The sequence below is a fragment of the Falco naumanni genome, chromosome 13 (genome assembly GCF_017639655.2).
Source record: "Falco naumanni isolate bFalNau1 chromosome 13, bFalNau1.pat, whole genome shotgun sequence".
In the NCBI taxonomy this organism is placed as follows: Eukaryota; Metazoa; Chordata; class Aves; order Falconiformes; family Falconidae; genus Falco; species Falco naumanni.
In genome coordinates this window covers 18,941,724-18,961,844 of record NC_054066.1, presented here as the reverse complement: position 1 = coordinate 18,961,844, position 20,121 = coordinate 18,941,724, and the positions used below count along the sequence as shown (strand labels likewise).

The window sequence follows — 20,121 nt, the reverse complement described above, 5'->3', positions numbered from 1 at the left end:
AAACCGATCTGATTTTTGACAGTTCCACCTCAAGGATTTCTATTAAAAGCCGTGTAACTGAGAAGATTTCCTGGTGAGCGTTCACTCTGCTGTGGCCTAGAAATGTTAAGAGCTATGCAGTAGAGACGAGCCATCTCCAGAAAGCTGCAGGCTAGGAAAGAAGCGTGAAGACTCCTTAAAAGCACTCAGTGAATGGGAGCTTCTGAAGAAGGGGGAAAAGAACAGTTATTCCTTCCAGCAGTCAGTGACACTGGTGGGCTCCAAATTTGTCAGATATTTCACGGCAGCTAAACTGAATGAAGGGGTAACCTGAGCAGAGCACAGGGACAACATGGTGTCCAGATTCTCGTCACCATCATCCTTTCCCTACCAGCCTTGGCCAAGGAGAGGAATAGCAGCATCTCTCTGAACTCTGCCTTATGCCAATATGACACACTGCAAACTGCAGAAGGACTCCAGGTGCCAGATGAAGACACAAAAGGCACCTTGTCAAGCTTAAAAGAAGAGAGAGAGATCACAAAAGCAAAGAGGGGGCATGGAAGTGCATGAGGAGGCGCAGAACTGCAAAAAGAGACTGAACTCCAGATTATCAATACAGTTTTCTTCTTTGCTAGAAGGATGCAAAAACCTTTCTACAGCATCACCTTGGGAAAAGAATGGCTTAATGCACTATCACACAACCATATAGTGAAGTTACCAAATGCCACCATTTCTGTCAAGCCAAGCAATCCCAAAATACTCAGTAACAGCCTCCAGCCAGGACCAGAACGGACACCAATCAATTTTAGGTTATAATTTCTGACCTTACCAGGGCTACTAGAGACTGACAGTCACACTTGACTTGAAAAGAGATTGACCAGTGTCCACACAGCCAATGCTGAACTGACAGGGAGACAGGAGCAAGTTCTGCAGCATCTCCAACCCAAATTCTGTTGATTCTACCTGTTAGCCATCAGCTATTTGATTCAGTTTTCCATCACACAATCGGCTGAGTTAGCTGTCAGTTTACTCCGCATGTAAACAAGCTATTTTTATTCAAACTTCATTACATCAAAGCAGTGAGTAAGCCTCAGACATTCACATATTCAAACTCTGATTAGCAGAAGTGTAGGTCTAAGTGGAAATCCTGAACAAACACAACTATCTGATCACTGCCAGGGCAGCTGGTCCACCAGCTTGATGATTTCTGTGAGCCACGCCGTGGGAAGCAGGATATTTTGTGTATCTGGTAAAGTAAGACCTCTCATGAGAAGAGCTGCAAAAAGCTGAGCAAACTAGTTTGACAAGGATAGCTTTTGGCATAGTGACACAGTTTTACAAATTTTTATATTAATATCCTTTTGCTAAAAAAGGCTGAGGCACTTTTATGAGCACAGTTGCCCTTCTCAAGAGTGCAAGTAACTGCTGCTGTTCAATTGCTGATATTTCTTTATCAGAGAATTTTGATTCCAATATTTAACAAGAGACAGCTCACATCTGTATGAAACTCATGTGACACGCAAGTCTGTATAGGGATACAGCATTGTAAAGTATTGTGTACAGAACATTCTGCACTTTTCCTGGGTTGAGAAGACACAGAGAAGTTTCTATTTTTTATTACATATTGAAATGTAGTATCAGGAAAATCCTTCTACTGCAGCAACAAGTCACAGAAGTAATGTATTCCAGCTCAGCACTAAGTGGCAAGATAAAAGTTACATTACTTCTGTTGCAGTAGTCAATGTGAATGAGGATTAAGGAAAAGAATTACAGATCTGGCAAAGGTCATGTCAACAGGCAGATGACTTCTAAGGACAGCAGTGACACAGAGTAAGCTGAGGTCTCAGGGTAAAACACAGAGGACTTGCATGACATTTACCACACGCTACAGAGAATTAATCTTTTCTGTGTACACAATATTGTTCAGACTAGCACCAGGATGCTATTTCCTTGTCCTCTGCCTGCATTTCAATAGGGCGTAGATAGCCCAGAGAGGGTTTGAAGGACACTAGTAAGGGAGCTGAGAAACTTTCTTCAGGGTCCTTATTGTTACTGTCTTTGTAAAGAAAAAGAACAGAATGTTTATTCTCCATGTGGAGATATTTACACCTTGGAAATGGAGCTGAAAAAGCAAAAGGAAAGAGATTTCCAACCTTGCTAAAGAAGACCTGCCTCCAATGACCAAAACTTAACAATAAGACAACTTAACTTTGGAACAAGGCAATATTGCTTTTTGTGTAGAACAGCGTGCTGAAGAGGAAAAGTGATGCTAGCTCATCACTTCCTACATCAGACACTTTTCTGAAGATAATCTGTAACCCAACTACTTTGCAAGAAGAGTTCACTTGACCAGGACAGCTGCTCACAAGTGTGTCCTGGCTTTGGCTGCAATGGAGTTTATTTTCTTTTCAGTAGCTGGTGCAGTGCTGTGTTTTGGATTTGGTGTGAGAACAACATTAATAGCACACTGATGGTTTTAGTGGTTTCTTGCTAATTTTTATACTAAGACAAGGACTTCAGTTTTTCAGGCCCTGCCTGAGAGAGGGCTGGAGGGGCACAAGAAATTGTGAGAGAGCACAGCCAGGACAGCTGACCCAAACCAGCCAAACGGATACTCCATACCACAGAACATCATGCTCAGCGTATCAACTGGGGGGAGCTGGCCAGGAGGGACCGATCACTGCTTGGGGACGGGCTGGGCATCGGTCAGCCAGTGGTAAGCAGTTGTATTGTGCATCACTTGGTTTGGTTTCTTTTCCCTTTTGTATTGTATTCTTCTCTCCCCCTCTCTCCTTTTAATCACAATCATTATTATTATATTTTAATTATTAAATTGTTCTTATCTCAACCCACAAGTTTTACCTTTTTTCCCTCCTAATCTCCTCTCCATCCCTCGGGTGGGTGGGGAGTGAGCAAGTGGTACTTAGTTGCTGGCTGGGGTTAAACCACAACACAGAGAAACATCAATTATGAACTTTCACTTAAATATCCCTGAACAAAGCAAGAATGATGCATTTTTGTGAGCACAAGAACTTTCAGAAAGTACATGGGCTGAGAATTAGGCTGAATGTGATGGTGTCTTCACTTCCGTAAACCTCTCTCTTGCTTACCCCATCCCTTCTGGGGTCTTATGCAGAGAAGGGCAGGAAGTACAGCTCTGGTAACTGCAGCACTTGGTGATGACACATCCAACATCTGAGTCTCAGCCTGCAGCCCCACGCAAACAGTTTCTACCAGTTTGCTTTAAGCCCCACAGAGGCACAGGAAGCCCATCATACAATGACTTCAGGGAAATTCAATCCACTCAAATCCGGGCCGTAATCAGTGTACACAATGCTTCAATGCTTCAGAGCTTCTGACGGCAAGAGCCAATCCCAAATTCTTTGCCCCAGCGTGTAACTAGAGATGGAGGGGGTGACTGTGCTCTGAAGAGGAACAGTGCCACAACAAGGGATGGGACATAGGCCAGGGTCAAAAAGATATCAAAAAAGCCTGCACTCCCAGTGTTGACCCAGAGTGCTCTTATTTCAAATGACATGTCTACTTTTATTCTTCGTGGTTTTCATTCTGACCCTCAGCAGCAGAACAAATGAGCCAGCAACAGAGACAGTGTAATGCTATTCCTCTGTCACAAAGGACAAAAGCCATCTAGCAACTGAGAGGCAGCAATCTGCAGAGCTTGTGTATATGCACAAAGATTTGAGCACCATATCAACGTGACTGGGGGTTTTTGCCCCAAAATGAGTAAAATTTACCTTTGATTCTATTAAAGTAGCTATGGATATTTTTCGCCCTCAGAAATCTGGTGGGGTTTTTGCTTAGTTTGGATTTTGTTTAGGTCATATATATGGATCTGTTTATACATACACACACGTATGCATATACATACAAGTGCACATGAGAATACGATAGACTGTTTCTTGATTTTATTTTATTAAATATGATAGCATCTTTGTTCAGCCTGAAACCTTCAGACTTCCCTATGTTAGGGAAATAAAGAAGACAGCCCAGTACAAGTGTTCACTTATGAGTTGCACTGGCCAAAAATTATTTCTCCTGCTCCTTTCTGTGCATAAGGCCATGCAATGAGTCTGTCTCATAAATCCTACAAAGCAATGCTCTCAGGTGAAGTAAGGAAAGCACTGGTTTTTGGTGGGTCAGCAGGAAATCTCCCCATGGGATCTCATCTCCCATCCACCTCTCTCTGTTTTGCTGCAGTAGTCATTTCAGGCAAAAGGGATATAACACAGAAGAAAAGGCTCATATGCAGTTTACTTAAAAGAAAAGTTCAATGGGCAGCATCAGGCAAGCAGCCCTCCCAGGGCAGACCCACGTTACAGAGGGTCCATCACTTCCATCACTACAGTTCAACCCTGCAAAGCGCTCTGCCTCCTGATGCCAGTACCACATTTCAGTGGATGGCCTTAGAAGTCAAGAGGGTATTATACTCAAAGGCTAAGTTCTGGCTTGAAGAAGTGTATGTTTGGTCCTTTTAAAAAAGCATTTTGAGCCACACCTGTGAAGGCTGAATTTGGCAGGATCTTTTCTTTTTTAATGACAGTTATCACTGATGCTAGAATAACTATAGCTGTTTTCCAGGCAAGACTTAAAATATGGGTAAGTGATGATATGAGAAATTGCATGAAAGACAGGAAACAAGCCAAAGCAATCATCAACTGCTCAAAAACACCTTCAGAAAAAGCAGCATCGTAAACTTTATATGTATGAAAAAAAAAAAAAGGCAGGCATTAAAAAGCAGAGCAAGAAGAAACTCGAGAAAAATCCATATGGGTTATATAGCCAAAGAAGCTGAAGCAACTATTAAAAGAGGCGATAGCAAAATACAAACTCAGCAGAAATCTAACTGGCACACTCACACCAGCCACAAGGCTTGTTAAGGATGAACATGGAAAGGCCTTGAAAACAGTTGGCTTAGGCAACTGCAATGGAAAAGTAAGTTGGATTTCAACTGTGTAGACAATAAGCTGATGTAACATTTGCCCTACAAATATTCCCTCAAGATAGAATTAAATGGCAAAAACCACTTGGCACAGATTTTAAGAGATGTCTTGATAACCTCCAATACAGATCACTCCAGAGCATTTCAAGGAACTATGATGCACCAAGAAAAGTAACTTTCATCAAGCCTTTGCACTGAAGTACAATCATACAGGTAAAGTAAAATGTTGGGTCAAGTCTGTATTTATTTTTAGATGCTGGTATCAAACTAGAATGTATTTCTCTGAATTTTAATTTGGCGTTGCTATCAGAAGAAACAGATGCATCAAACACGACACATGACTCAGGAGCATTTTAGGAGATTTGAAATTGTCAAATCAAAAGTGGCTCATCAGTATGTAGCTATAACACAGTGTCCAAGACTGCAAAAAAAGATGAGGTTAATAACTGGCTGTGTAAAACAAAAAAGACAAGTAACTCCCAATTCAACCCCTACGCTGGAAAGTAACAGAACAAGATGGAAGTTGGTTCACACACCTTGACAGTAACTCAGAGACAGTGGAGGTACCCAGAAGGAAACAGCATCACAAACTGGTGAGGTGGCAGCTCCATTCATAAGCTGAAACCAATGTTTTGTTTACAAAAACTGCGACACTTCCACTCATGTAATTTCCAGTTTTATTAATAGACAGGTGTGAAAAACTGAAGTCCACCAACAGTATAGGCAGAGGTCTGTGCATCTTCATAGAATAATAGAAACCTTTAAGCTGGAAAAGACCTTTGAGATCATCAAGCCCAACCATTAACCCAGGACTACCAAAGTCCATCACTAAACCATGTCTCAAAGCACCACATCGAGGCGTTTTTTAAACACCTCCAGGGATGGTGATTCCACCTCCTCCCTGGGCAGCCTGGGCCAATGCTTGACCACCCTTCCAGTGAAGAATCTTCCCAAATATACAATCTAAACCTCCCCAGCACAACTTAAGACCGCTTCCTCTTGTCCTATCGCTTGCTACTTGGGAGAAGAGATCAACAACCACCTCACTACAGCCTCCTTTCAAGTAGTTGTAGAGAGCGGTAAGGTCTCCCCTGAGCCTCCTTTTCCCCAGGCTAAACAATCCCAATTGCCTCAGCCACTCCAAGACTGGTTCTCCAGATCCTTCACCAGCTCTGTTGCCCATCCCTTTGGACACGCTCCAGCACCTCAGTGTCCTTGTCGTGAGGGGCCCAAAACTGAACACAGGGTTCAAGGTGCAGCCCCACCAGTGCCCGGTACAGGGGGACGGTCACTGCCCTGGTCCTGCTGGCCACACTGTTTCTGATACAAGCCGGGACGCTGTTGGCCTCCTTGGCCACCTGGGCACACTGCTGGCTCACGTTCAGCCGGCTGTTGACCAGCACCCCCAGGTCCTTTCCCACCAGGCAGCTTCCCAGCCGCTCTGCCCCCAGCCCGCAGCGCTGCGTGGGGTTGGTGTGACCCAAGGGCAGGACCTGACACCTCACACAGGTGGCCTTGGCCCATCGATCCAGCCTGTCCAGACCCCTCTGCAGAGCCTTCCTGCCCTCCAGCAGATCAACGCTCCCACCCAACTTGGTGTGATCTGCAAACTTACTGAGGGTGCACTCATCCAGAGTGTGGATACATCTTAAGTTATTGACATCTTTTCTGGACAACTGGGGCATGCAACAGGAATGCACCAGAATATCTCTCTTGGCAAATTTTTCAGCAGCAGCTGAAGGCATATGTTAAATGTGCCAATTGCCACAATCCTTTCAATACACAGCATTTCAGGAAAGGATTTAGTACTAGAACAGATATGCGAAGAGCAGCGTAAGCATAGTTTGGGACAGGGGAGCCTATTTTATTTTGCCCTAAGCAACACTTGATGGTTTGGATGGAATTCAGATTCAGAATAAAATAGGTTTGCCTTCAAAACGGATCGCATAATTGGCTTTAGGTTTTAGTGTAATTTTCTTTTTAAATGGACCAAATCTTTAAGTTGCTCGTAAGTCAACTGTTTGAAAACAGCAACCAACCTACATGCCCCCAAGGAAATATATCCTTATCCCCAAACTGAGACACATAGATTGGGCCAGCCAAGCAGCAATGAAGGAAACTGCTACAGCAGCATCTTGAATTAAACACCAACCAGCAGTCCCCAGACAGCCCTGAGAATTGCAAATCTAAAGGTGTGACTCCTGTTTCACAGATTTACTTTGCATCAATCAAAACTACATAAAACCCAGTCCTTAATATCCATTCAAAACTATGAAGGCAGTTTAGCAGAAAGGGATAGAAGTTTAAGGCATTAAGCTTTTATGCCTGTATTTTATATCTTGCAGCAAAGCAAGGCAACAAAGTTAATACTTCAACAGTTTGCTCAAATAAAGGTTTAAATCAGCAATCTGATCTACTCACCCTTTTCACTGGTATCCAGGGAAAGTTTCTTAATGTCATCAGTCAACATATCCTGCAAGTGGTCTTGTCCATGCTCTGCATCATTATCATCAAACTGAGCTTCTATAATGACATCCGGACTTTTAGCATCGCCTTTCGATGTCTCTTGAGGAATGCAAGTCCCCGACATATCCTCAGGGACATCTGATTCATGTGTGGCTTCTGTTTCTTTGTCACTACCATCTGGCTTTATTACCTGAAGGAGCAGGGGATTTAAAAAAAGAGGCAAGCCAAATCACTGGACTGGAGAAAGAAAACATTATCTTTCCTTCTTCATCTACATCCCCAAGGAGCTGACAATGAATTGTGGGTGGCTGGTGGCACACTGCAATTGCCATGTAATTAGCCACAGATATTGCACAATCAAAAGAGGTACCTCACTAGGATAAAGACAGGAACAGCATGGCTTTTGCAATACCTCAACTGTGACAATAATATATCCAAAGCGTATCTAGAGCATAACCATACAGTTCCTGCCAAACCTCTAATAGGCTCTCCAGAAGTTGGGAGTAAGCACAGAGAGGGAGGAGGATACGCTACAATTTAATGAGTTGCTTAGACCATTGTTCACCAAGATACGCTAATCATCCTGGGAAGTCCCAAAACTCAAGCAGTTCCAGTGAATGCTGGGATCGTGTCAAAGCACATCTCTGGGAGAGCTCCCCAACACACAATTAGGAACAGACTGAGAAAGTACAGACCAGAGAACACTGTGCCCTGCGACCTGCAGAGGAACTGGACTGTAGCAGCTCGGTAAGGCACCAAGCTTTACATTTTTTTAGGCTCCGGTCTTTTTCTTAAAGGCACTCAATTATTGCTGTTACCTACACAAATCTCCTAATTCAATTATTGAGAGGAATGAACTCAATTAAAGTACAAATTACCTAACCATTAACTAACTGACAATTCAGATAAGTAACTCTGACCAGCTGTAGCTACAGCTTTGTCCTCACTTCAATATAGCAGTGGCACAGGGTGGGGAGAAACCATATCTGCGATCAGACAATCATGGAGAACCCATGTCCCAGTAAAGTAGACACCAGACCTGGATGGCATCCCTCACTGCATGTGACAGAAGCAGAAATAACTCCACCTCGGTATATAATGATCAAAACTGCTGATACCATGGATACACATGCTTTTACTAGCATCCTCTGTGGGACGAACAGCAAGTTGCAAGCACCTACCTGGCCCTGGAACCTAGAACTAGGTTTTAGTTTCAAAAGTGTTTCAGCTTTGCTCAAGCTGTGGTACTTCAGTATGAGATTCATACAAGCATGGAGTAAGAAATAACCTACCAAACATTAAAATCACAAAGAGACTGGGTGACCCCCCTCCAACATCCTCCCAGCAACTGAGCTCCTCTCCAGCTGGTGCTGGTGTTCACCAGGCAGGTAACTCTCTGGGGATGCTCCTCCAAGGTCCCCAGTCCTCAACATCACTAACCCAGTATATGACAGCAGCAACTCATGCCACTAGCGAGGCCAGTGAAGGGCCCTTTAAAAAATGCCATTAAAAAAACCAGCTTTCTGGTAACATACTTCATGTGACAGATATAGTCCCTAGAAATAAGCATAAATAGCCTCAGCAGGACCTAGCTGAAGATAACCATTCCAAGTATGAAAAACGCAATCCAAAAAGCTCCACAAATTATCATTTAGTAAGTAAAAAGCAAACAGATCAAATCAGACCTGTACAGGGAAGACTCAAAAGTTTACATATACAGAGCTACAGTCATGCATTCAAGCAGTACCCATTTCTTTGTAGTTTTTTCATAATACGTAACAGAAATACAATCAATTTTAAAACAGAGTTGAATTCAAGTCTTTAAAAGAAAAAAAACCCCTCAGATGACATGACTTTGAACTCTTGTTACCTTTTGTGACTCTGCTTTCCATCTTTATTTTTGTTTTTTAATATGTATATCATTTGTTACCATAGCAGATTTTGACTCAAACATTAAATTGTGACAAAAAGGGAAAAAGTTTGGCAGAAGGTGGGAAAATGGCTGATTATTAAACCTGGCTACATTTGGTACATAAAATACTGACACACAATGGTCTGGGCAAGAACAGTCTATTAGATTAGAGAGCTGACAAGGCTCCACACACTAGTGACTCTGCCAGTGTGCCTATCCAAAAAGAAAACCAGTGTCAACAGTAATGTTTGGACCCTGCCATGGTCAGATGTGGATGTATTCAGCTCTTAAATTTCAATTGCACCAGATGTGTGCAAGTGTGCAACTGCAGCAGGAATTCATTTTCTTCAACCCCTTCAGGCTTTGTCTGAGTTCCTTTCTCTCCAAGTCGTCCGTTGCAGAGTAAGAGATATGTTTCAGGTACTAAATTACAAAGCTTTCTATATGTAACACAGCAAACAACTTCAACTATACCTGAATGATAGGAAGTGCTTCTCTAAAGATGCAGCACTGAAAATCTTATGCTTGAAGAGTTTATGTTGTATTAAAGAAGGTAGCATATATGGATTTCTTTTTAAATGCTATATGCTAAAATTACCATGCTTCCCTCAAGCTACAAGGATACACACTGCTGTCGCTAGCTAGCATGATACTCCAGCTGTGACTACCTAAAACCCCAGTCACACATTTCCTTATGGATTTGCAAATGGATTTTTAAGTAAAGTTTTCCAGAGTCCACAAAATCATGACCTCCATGCAGCATAGAGCAGCAAAACGTCCAGATGCTGGCAAGCATGGGCAACAGGATTTGTTTTCTTTTTAAGGCCAAGACAGATCGTTTAGGCTGACCTCATACATAACACAGCAGGGAATTTCACCCAAGATTTCTTACATCACACCAAAAATTTAGGGAAGCTGTACATCACAAGACTGGAAAGCTGCATAAGACTTTACAAAATTGGGAGCTCAGTGGATACAATTACTCCATTTAAGATGATCAGAGTTGCTGGCCAACATGAGCTCATCACAGAGATTCCAAAGAGCAGGATCCTTCTGTATATTTGCAGCAGAAAATCTGACCATGACCGAATAAGCATTTCTTACATGCAGCATGTCAGAAACCAGAAACTGATGATATTGCACTCTCCTATTTCTTATTATGCTATTGAAGCTCGTACACGACATACCACATACAGCTAGAACATATTGGTATCAGAGATGCAGAATAAATTAAATGCACAATTGGCTAAGTCTATCATATAGTCATATGTGCAGTAGAGAGCATCATTCTCTGCCAATGCAGCTGACATTGCATGGACCAAGAAGGAGGGGACTCCCGCTTGCTATGTATGCAAGAAATGTATGGCCCTACTACCATGCAAACATCCCAGGATGCACGGTTAAAGCCCCTTTAAAGGACCTTAACTTCCTGACCTGGGAAGTCAAATGTCAACCTTATGGTTGTATTATTTTCATATGCTCTTTAATAATAATAAAAAAGTGTTAATAAGCATTTTGATTAAAGTCAATTGCTTATTTGAATGTCTGATCCTTAAGACAGTGGCTGAACAAGTTTTCTTCCAACTTTAAACAAACATCTATTACTGAACAAGCATCAAGTTTCTGCCCCATAGTGATTGGTTTGTAAAGTCACAGATGACTGAACACAAGATCTTTGAATGAAAATCCCATTTCAACCATAAATATAATAAAAACAGCTAGTGGGCAAGAACATCCTGGCATGGATACATACAATCTGGACAGCAGAGTGACTACCTCGCTGCATCCAGCCCAGTCTTGAAGTAGCCATCAAATGAATGATTGTCCTTACTCGGGAGGAATTTGTTCCAACAGAAAACTTAACTGGGAATCTGTGCATCTGCAAGTACAAGGGTTACCTCCTGAGCTGCAGGAGAAAATGCCTTCTCTGCCAGAATCAATCTTATATCTGCCCTGTTAGGTCCCAGCTTTTCACAGACCTTCAACTAAGCCTCACATCCACCCACGGACAAAGCCCAAGCCTATTTTCTCAGATCAGGTATGGGGTCTTTGTTGCTGCCTCCTCAATGGCAACAGCTAACAACTCATATATTAGCCTATAACCTCAAACTATTGAACCAGACCAGTGATTTTCCATCATCTTTCAGCTATTAACATCCAGGCTTTTTCTAATAAATGCACCAAACCCTGAAAATGTTTAAGCCTGAAACTAAAGAGATTTGCTTTTCTTCCTTATTCATCTCTGATCCTTACAAGCAATCCATGAACCCTCATAGGTCTGAAGATGAGACATGGATGACTGCTGGACTAGACACACTTGGACAGATGCATCTTGAACGGCTAAAAACTTCCCACATAGGGTCACTGTTTTCAACAAACGCTTCTGCAAAGATACCTCCTTTGCTGAAAACATGGATCATCTTCACTACAGCAGTTCTGGACACAGGTTACATAAAAATGAAATTCTTCATCTCACTCAAATTGTTGGTAATAAAAAGAGTATTTTCATAAGGATACTGGGAAAGACTGGAGATGATAGAGCACACCGCCACTTCTCTGTTGAGTCAGTCAAAACCCAGCAAAATGCCTCATAATGAGTAATCAAACCCAAAATGTGTAACATCCAAAAGATTTTAGAAATGACAAGCCACTAGTGGTAACTCTTTTCACTGGGGCAGACAGATGATGCACAGAGACTCCTCATGCTGCTACAGAAAGGTGCAGCAGATTCACCAGCAAGTGGAAGCTGAAGACAGATTGACAGCAGGCAGGCAGCTCACGTTAAACAGGGAGGACTAAACATGGGAACAGCTACAAGGGTAATAATGTCTTCAGCCCAAGCCTACCTTCTGAGGTTTGCAAACCAAGGTAAAATGCCTTTCTTCCAAAACACTTTGGTCAAACACAAGTTCTACTTTAGCTATGTTCAAGTTATTACGCTCAATATTAGGTAGGGAGACAAAGTTTAGGTCAGTTGTTGGTCCTCTCTGCAGCTGAGCCTTAGTTAAGCAACAAGCTTGAGAAACAGAAACAGGTTGAAAGCGGTTATGTCAAAAGAGACAGCTGAAAACAGGGGCTTTGGACCAAATTACCATCTCACTGTTAAAAAGACCGTTGCTACCACAACACTAATACAAACACCACATTTCATACCAATACTGTGAACACCTGCATCTATTAGTCTCCCAGCTTTTGCCATATTAAACAGGCTTCACTTAAAAGCCGATTCCCTAATGTTCACTCATGAGGGAATAGGAATGGAGCCTGGCTAACATGAGGATGCTGTCACAGCTCATACATACATGCTAGAGCCAAGCTACCATAAATATTGCAAGGAAGAGCTTTGCTTTTCTGAAAAGAGCAACCAAACAAAGGCTGGCTCACTCTAGCTCCTTCTTGGATAAGAAAAGGGTGGCACTTCCAATAAGAGAAAAAACACCTGTCCAGTCACCCTTCCTTCTCTTTATAATCCCACCTACACCAAACAGCTCTGGCAAAGACAACAACTCAGCTCTGGCAAAGACAACAAGGGTGACCAGTCCCAGCAGGAGCAGTTATGGCATTACTTTTAAAATAACAATAAGGTTAGATAGGGTATTTTTGTTGTGGTTTGGAGTTGGATTTTTTTTTTTTTAATGGTAATAATCTTTTAATTCTAAATCTCTGAAACGCTTGCTAACAGCCCACAGGATAGCTAATTTATATTAAACAGCACATTACAGTTTACATTCCAGGCATCACATTGGATGCAATAATCATACAAACGTTCAAACTAGAATCTCTCCCTCTTGATTAGGAAAAGACTACTTGCTCCTCCCCAGTGGGCTCTGCTGTTCCCAGATGTCACACACAGTTTTGTCAAAGCCGTCAATACAAAGCCATCTTGCTTGCAGATTCAAAGGGGAAAACTATCCAAGTACACAAAGGTTCCTTGGAAAGAGCAATTTTTCAGAGCTCTGACTTACTCCCACTGCAGTAGGTGAGAGGTGGGAGAGAAACAAATGATATCTAATGCATGTATTTGAAAACAAAATACAGAGACAGATCTGCAATATGCCCATCAAACCCACTGAGTCCCCAAAGCCACCCACTCTGCCCTCACCAGCATCCTGCATCCTGCCTGCTCAGACTAACCTGCAAAGTGAGCTTTTACTGCAGAGTTAATTCAAGTAATCTGACTGAACATCCAGGTTTAGTCCAGTCTGAGAAGACACAGCAGAGAGCCCTACATCCAGGCTTGTCAGGCAGCTGCACAAGTAACAGAATTAATTGCAAGAAAAAATCCGTATCTCCAAACAGCCACCTTTTCTCGCTACTTCATCCTGCTTCCACCAATAAACCTGATTCCTGAACCGTTCACTCGTCTTCTCTCTGTGCTTCAGGCTGTACCTAAACATCACAGGTTACAGCGTGTCCCCTCCAAGTCCAGCTCAAGCCCTTCTCCTACCACTTTGCACAAATAACCAGAATAACAAGTGGAAAAGCAGTAACAGGGAAAATTCTCAAGACTGACCTTTTTGAATCCTAAAGCCAAAACAAGAACTGCTACCTCGCCATGTATCTCCACACTCCCTATCTGGTCTCTGACCTATCATTTGCCTCTAAAAGCTCACGTTGCCCTGGCACGCATCCCACACCTACAGTCTGCTTCCAAACATGTTTTTCAGCACTTCATTACAACCAAGCACGACACTTGGTTGCCTCTGCCCCCTTCTCTCCTCTAGTCCTGCCTTCACCCCCTTCCTGCTACCTCTCTGTGGTCTCCTCAGACCCACCTCTCCCAAGTCTGGCTCTTGCACCGCCGCCTGTAGGATGCACGGTCCTAGGAGCGGGACCATGTTCCCTCAGGTTCATTTCATCCAGCTCTCCTAACAGGATAAATTAAACAGCTCCATCTGTATGCTCCTGCCTTTTTTCGTACCTTCTTACGAACTGCTGAGAAGCAGGAAAACAAAAAGCTGTCAGAAGCAGCTGCTCCCTGCTCAGCACAGGTAACCTCACGTGCCATGGCACCGGTGGCATGGATCACGCCACTCCAAAACTCTAAAGAGGAGCCACTCCGCAGCCTGCAGAGGAAACATCTGAGCTCACAGTGGACCCCTTGCCCCAAGCTGCTTTGGAAACAGAGCTGGTAAAGGCTCATAATAGGCCCTGGCAGGCCTGTACAACTTTTCCCAAGGATTACTTGGGAATACCTCTGACAGTTATCGCTCTGGGCTTGAGGGGATTCACACATCAGAGCTGTTCTGTGATATTTAGACATGCTGAGGGTAACTGTGTCAAGGAGACATGGGGAAGGACAGTGTCCCTGAGCCCACTTGCAGGGAACACTGTACTATCTCCCCTGTAGACGGGCCAACCTGTAATGCTGGTGGGAGTCCTTACCAAAGAGCTGTGTATTATTATAGCCCGATCAACAAACTTGTTCCACACTTTCCACTTCTGCTGCCGTCCCCCAGAACCTGATTTGGTGCTAAAAAAACGGCCTCTGTTTTCAGAATACCTACAGCTGTTGCACTGACCTTCCCACACACATTCCCCAGAACACAGGAGATCCTGGAGCAGAAGCAATACAGCAAACGTGTCCCGGCCATGGCTTCCCAACCGCATGCTATTCTTTTATGCGGCTATATGTTATCGCACTTAAAGCAGTGACGAATGCCTAGCCATAGCCCATCATCTGTACGGCAAATCTCTCTAGTGAGAGAAGTCTGACCCCAGGGAGGTGCAAAATATCTAGTTCAGCTTCCAGTATTTAACAGCACCCAGGAATCAACTTTCTCCTACACACTCACCAAATCTGATGAGGCACACACAGTTCCTCCATCTCCTACAAGCAAACTCTTTTCATAAAAGAGGCCCCTAAAACTGGCAGCCTCCCTGCTGGACCCCAGTGAAATGTTCCTTGTACCTTGGGTCTTTGTATTGCCTGCTCCTCACAAGACCTCCCACTTTGGTGCATCTCATGAGCTGTGCATTGCACTCCAGGCCACAGCAAACTGGAAACAAGAGTGTAATGCACAGGGCCCAGCTATGAGGTTGCCAGAACATATTGGTTTGAAACATCACAGAAAATATTCGGCTCCATATTTTCAACAGTAGCCAGGAAGAAAATGCATGGAACAATTTTAAGAACTGTTTTTCAAAAGTCATTTAAATCAAATTATGCCACATGCACACTGGCAACAAAACCCTCTCTACTAACTGGAACTGGGTTTCTTTTCTTTGCGTGTGTGTTCTTTTCTTTTTGGTTTAACTTTTTTTTTTAAAAAAAAAACCAAAAAAACCTGTCTCCCAGCCATCTTCTTCTGGTAATGTGGACAGGCACTGTAACACTACAGGAATGGGTGCCAGGACAAAACCTACGATGCACAGTCCCTAGAATAAATCACTCAAGAGGGGTGGATTAGAGGATGAGAGCAACATAAGGCTACATCTTCAAAAGGTAGGATTCTCTGAAATCATTGTGCATTTTCAGCAAACTACTGCAGAAGGATAACCGGTTTGTATCTGATGTAAAGCAGCAGATAGGCTTTTGGATGATTTGCAACTTCAAGACAATACCATGAAATCAATATATATTTTTAAAGATGTAATTATTACACAGTGCTTGCATGTAATCAGAAAAGAATCTACTTGTGCTGAGTGTGTATCATTTGAAAGCTGCAATGCCAAGCAAATCCACACTTCTGGCTTGCACAAACCCAAAGTATTATCCATTACTGCTTCTTTTTTTTTTTCTTAAACAATACAAGTATGTATGAAAAACATATTTCCTGGAAACAATGATACTCTTTGGAGACTTATTCAACATTTCATAAACCAAACAAGCCTGCACCCGCACGTGCCCGTAAGAGGAAAGCAGGTTGACAATGCAAACTAATCAAAATGTACTGGAATGGCTATCCAAGATATTTGCATACCTATACCTCCCAAGGCTATATAGGTTTGAAGCCTTGTTCAGAACTGTGTGAAAAGTATTTCCCATATGTCTAAGAAAATCTCTTACTGGTGATCAGCACTTGTAACTGTAAATTTAAGGCAGGAAACAAACAAATCAACTGAGAGTTAACACACTGGGGCTCACACCTTAAGCCCCTCACTTCCTTTTTTGTTCCTTTTGATCAGGCTCCAAGTGCCAGCTCCCAGGGGTCTCAGCCCTGTGCATGTTTTGACATACTTTCAAAGCCCAGAATGGTACACCTGGGACAAAGCACACACTGTTCAGGAAGTGCACAGGGCCAAGAAAAGCAATAGAAATTTCCACAGTTAACTTGCATTACTGGTTGCCAGTAAGCCTCTTATTATGAAAACCCATAATTGGAAACTGTCATATTACAGAACAATTTATGGAAGTTTTCAGAGTATATATGCCCCAGTGGGAACTTCCTTTGACTGGTGTGTTCCATCAGCCCAGGTCTGCTTATTTATTCACACAGTGTGAGAAAAGCATCAGGAACCTCAACAAGTCATTGCTGAAGCATCACTGACTCCCACTCTAGGAGTGCTTCAGATAGTTCTTAGCTCCCTAAGTCTTTCCAGTCATCCATCTTCATGGCTGCATTCAGTCAATAGATGGGCTGCCCTATCTTTATGTCATTTTATTTTCTGCAGGAACATTCTTGCACTTACATTGTGATCAACTGTTCCTCTGAGGACACGGAAAGAAAAATGCAGCTGCTCTGGGCTGAGTGCATCCCACTACGTCTGCCTCAATCCCATCAAAGGAGCTCAACAAAATCAGATCCTGCTCCTACAGTCTTTACTCTGTCACACCAGGGAAACTGGCATGGACATTAATTCCTAAATCAGATTTCAATTATATTAAAACATGACTCCAACCAAGAAAACAGCCTTCCCCAATGCCAGCACGATACTATTAAAGTAAACCACCCAAAAATAGCCAGTGCTTCCTTTGCAGACAGCCATGTTTTAGTGTGAAGATAAAGGGATTTCATAACAGGTGCTGGAGGTGCATCCCAGGAAATTTGGAGACTTTAAGCAACGGAAGACTGGAAGTCCACTAACACTACATTTTCCATACAGGAGCCAGCAGGTACCATCTGCCAGAGCAGCATCTCCCTACGAGCAGCTCCATCCTCTAGGAAATGGGTTGAGACATCAACTGACCATCAGGTTAACTGTATTTTGGCATGCTGCGCTGCTGCCAGTTCCAGTCCTACACACCAAGACCACTGTGAATTCAGTACCTTGCCCATCGCCCTGGGACAGGCCCTGAAAAGCCTCTGTGCTCCGGGGAAGCTGTGGCAGAATAGCGACAGCCACAGCTAAAGAGGACCACCCACAGACGAAAGGAATTGGAGGAGATAATCCCTGCAAGCATGGTAGTGGGGGAAAAGAAAATCAGATGATTCGCTGGGAATAAAAGATAACAGCTTCCTCTACTCTGTTGACAGCTGTGTCCCTTAAAGGCATTTCTGAAGAGAAGACAAACTGTGAGCCAAACTTACTCCATCAGACTAGTTATCAGCAAATTCTGACCCTGGACAAAATCTCACTACAACATACAGCACAAAGTGCCTGTGGAGGAGAAGAGGGAGATGACAGCAGCACATTTTGCTCAAAGGTTCCTGCAAATAAAAAAGGTTCTGGCTGGGTTATCAAACTGGGAACGTTCCCAACCTGTGACCTAAACCTGTTACATATCCATTTATTTGGGCTTCCTGACTTAAGAGACTCAAATGCACAGAGAAGTCCTTGAATGCCTAGTTAGAAAGTGCAGGTGGGACTGCCTTCATATTAAACCACTGTTGCAGCCAGGAAATCCCAGACTTCCATATCAATCTCATACTCTCAGCAGGTTCTTTATGAAGTACATAAGGGAAGCGATCCTGTTCAAGGAAAATAATCCTGCTCTCAAGCGCCCAAAACTTTTGGTAAATCATTCAAACCATCTCAACTAGTTTGCACTACGACGCTGTGCTAGGCAGATTTGCATATTCTGTCCTGAAGATACTACAGCTGGATTTCACACGGCTAGAAAGGCAGGGTCCAAGTGTGAAAACAAGGCTGCAAATAGCAAAGCAGTTGCATGGATATGCGGTAGAACCACAAACAATTTATGAAAACTGTTCAGGTGTTTAAGTATCTCTAATTACTCTGCTTCATGGGTATCAAAGCAAGGGCATGTCAAAGAAGAACAGCTGGGGAGGCAGGTGTCCCAGGAGAAAGTGAGGGAGGTATGTCTTTGCTCAGAAAATGGGGATGCTATTTGGTTGTTTAGACTCAGATGTGAGGACTAATGCTTCCAAATATTTGACCTACATTCAAAGCATTACTTTGAGGCTTATCAGAAACACATACACACCAGTTAGCCCTCTATGAACAGAGGGAGGCCTTCTCTCTTCTTCCCACTCAGGAACTAACACTTAACCACACAGACCATGTTCAGGGTTTCACAGCCACAGGTATGACTTTCACAGCAGGTACTTGCATAACAGAAGGGCAGCATCAGTTTATTTACAGCTGCTCGTTGAAATTAGGACAAGAGAGAAACAAATGTCCCACTGTTTCAAAAACTAAGCACTTTTTTTTTTTGGTCATTGGGGGATTCTTACTTCTACACAAAGCTAACAGGCTTATCACTGATCACAGCAATTATTGGATTCCTATTTAAAGATCACCTGAGACATCATTCAGTTGTATCACACCTGGGAAAGTCATTAGAACAGCAAAACAGAAACAAACTCATGAATGACTCCACAATTACAACCACAGCATAGCTACCGCTTCATAAGTTTCAGGCACTTATTAATAAGAATTTTTGACAATTTTGTTATCCATGCCTATCCAAAATTATTTCATACATTGGGCAAAAGATTTAAAACCAAAATTTCATTTAGAACCAAATTATCTGATTCTGAAATGTTCAGGCAATTGTCTATTACAGTAACATAAACCTAAAGTTTTTATTAAAACTTCTTCACTGAACTCACCTCTGTTCACAAAGGTGTTCTCCATAACTACCTTTCCGCTATGACTTTTTGCTGTTACATAGCTTCATTTATACACATTCAGCAGCAGCGGCACTAAAGAACTAATCTCCTTCTGTGCTGGAAGGCAAGGAAATGCCCATTGAATGTACAGGTTCTACACACAGCCATCTCTGACAAAATGCATCCTTCCCAGTGTTACTTATTTTCTAGTTGTGCTCAGCTGCCCCGCTCAGAACCAGCGACACATCACACTGGGTGCTGCACATTGTTAATGCTCAACAGAACTCTTAGACTCTTAGGAAGTTTTTACTGAAGAGAAAACACATTAACAGAAGGGAAGAGATGAGAACAAGAAGGTTATACACATATTGCCTTTGAAAGGAGCCCAGCTTAAAGGAAGTTAAAGCACACTAGGGGCCCAAGCTGTACTAAGGATGCTTCTTGAAACGGGTGAGTGATGCTCAGCATTTTGCTGAGGACTTACACTGCTGCAGTGTTTTCTCTCTTTCTCGTGAAAACAATTAGTATCAAAAGGTTTCCTCTTGAGACAGTGCAGGGAAAGAACTGCTGGCATTTGCGTCATATGGATCTGCTCACATTACTTAGTGACAAATCTTATTACAAAGCAAGCACCTCAAGCGAAATGTCTATAGCTCAGTTTGCTTGTATTTACCTTTAGCAACACAGTATGCTTCATTAAACTTTGAAGAACTGTTTATTAAAAGAGTAAAATGCATCAGCATCCTCCACCAGGCTTCTCAGCTTATTTTCATGACGTCAATATTCAGGTTTATTTAACCCAATGAAAATATACGTTCATTAAACATGATCTCAGATCATCCCCTGCA

General features: G+C 42.8%; 1 protein-coding gene across 5 annotated transcripts in view; it reads right to left on the bottom strand.

The window, feature by feature from the left end:
• The window catches only part of DIS3L2 (DIS3 like 3'-5' exoribonuclease 2), a 194,363-nt gene that overhangs the window by 127,849 nt on the left and 46,393 nt on the right, over positions 1 to 20,121 (bottom strand). For all 5 annotated transcript variants that reach the window (XR_005830666.1, XR_005830667.1, XR_005830668.1 and 2 more), the window contains one exon: positions 7,361 to 7,595. Coding sequence is in view for 2 of the 5 variants with exons in the window: in XM_040613140.1 (XP_040469074.1) it covers positions 7,361 to 7,595 (235 nt within the window). In the remaining 3 variants the exon portion in view is untranslated. The remainder of the gene's footprint in view (positions 1 to 7,360; positions 7,596 to 20,121) is intronic.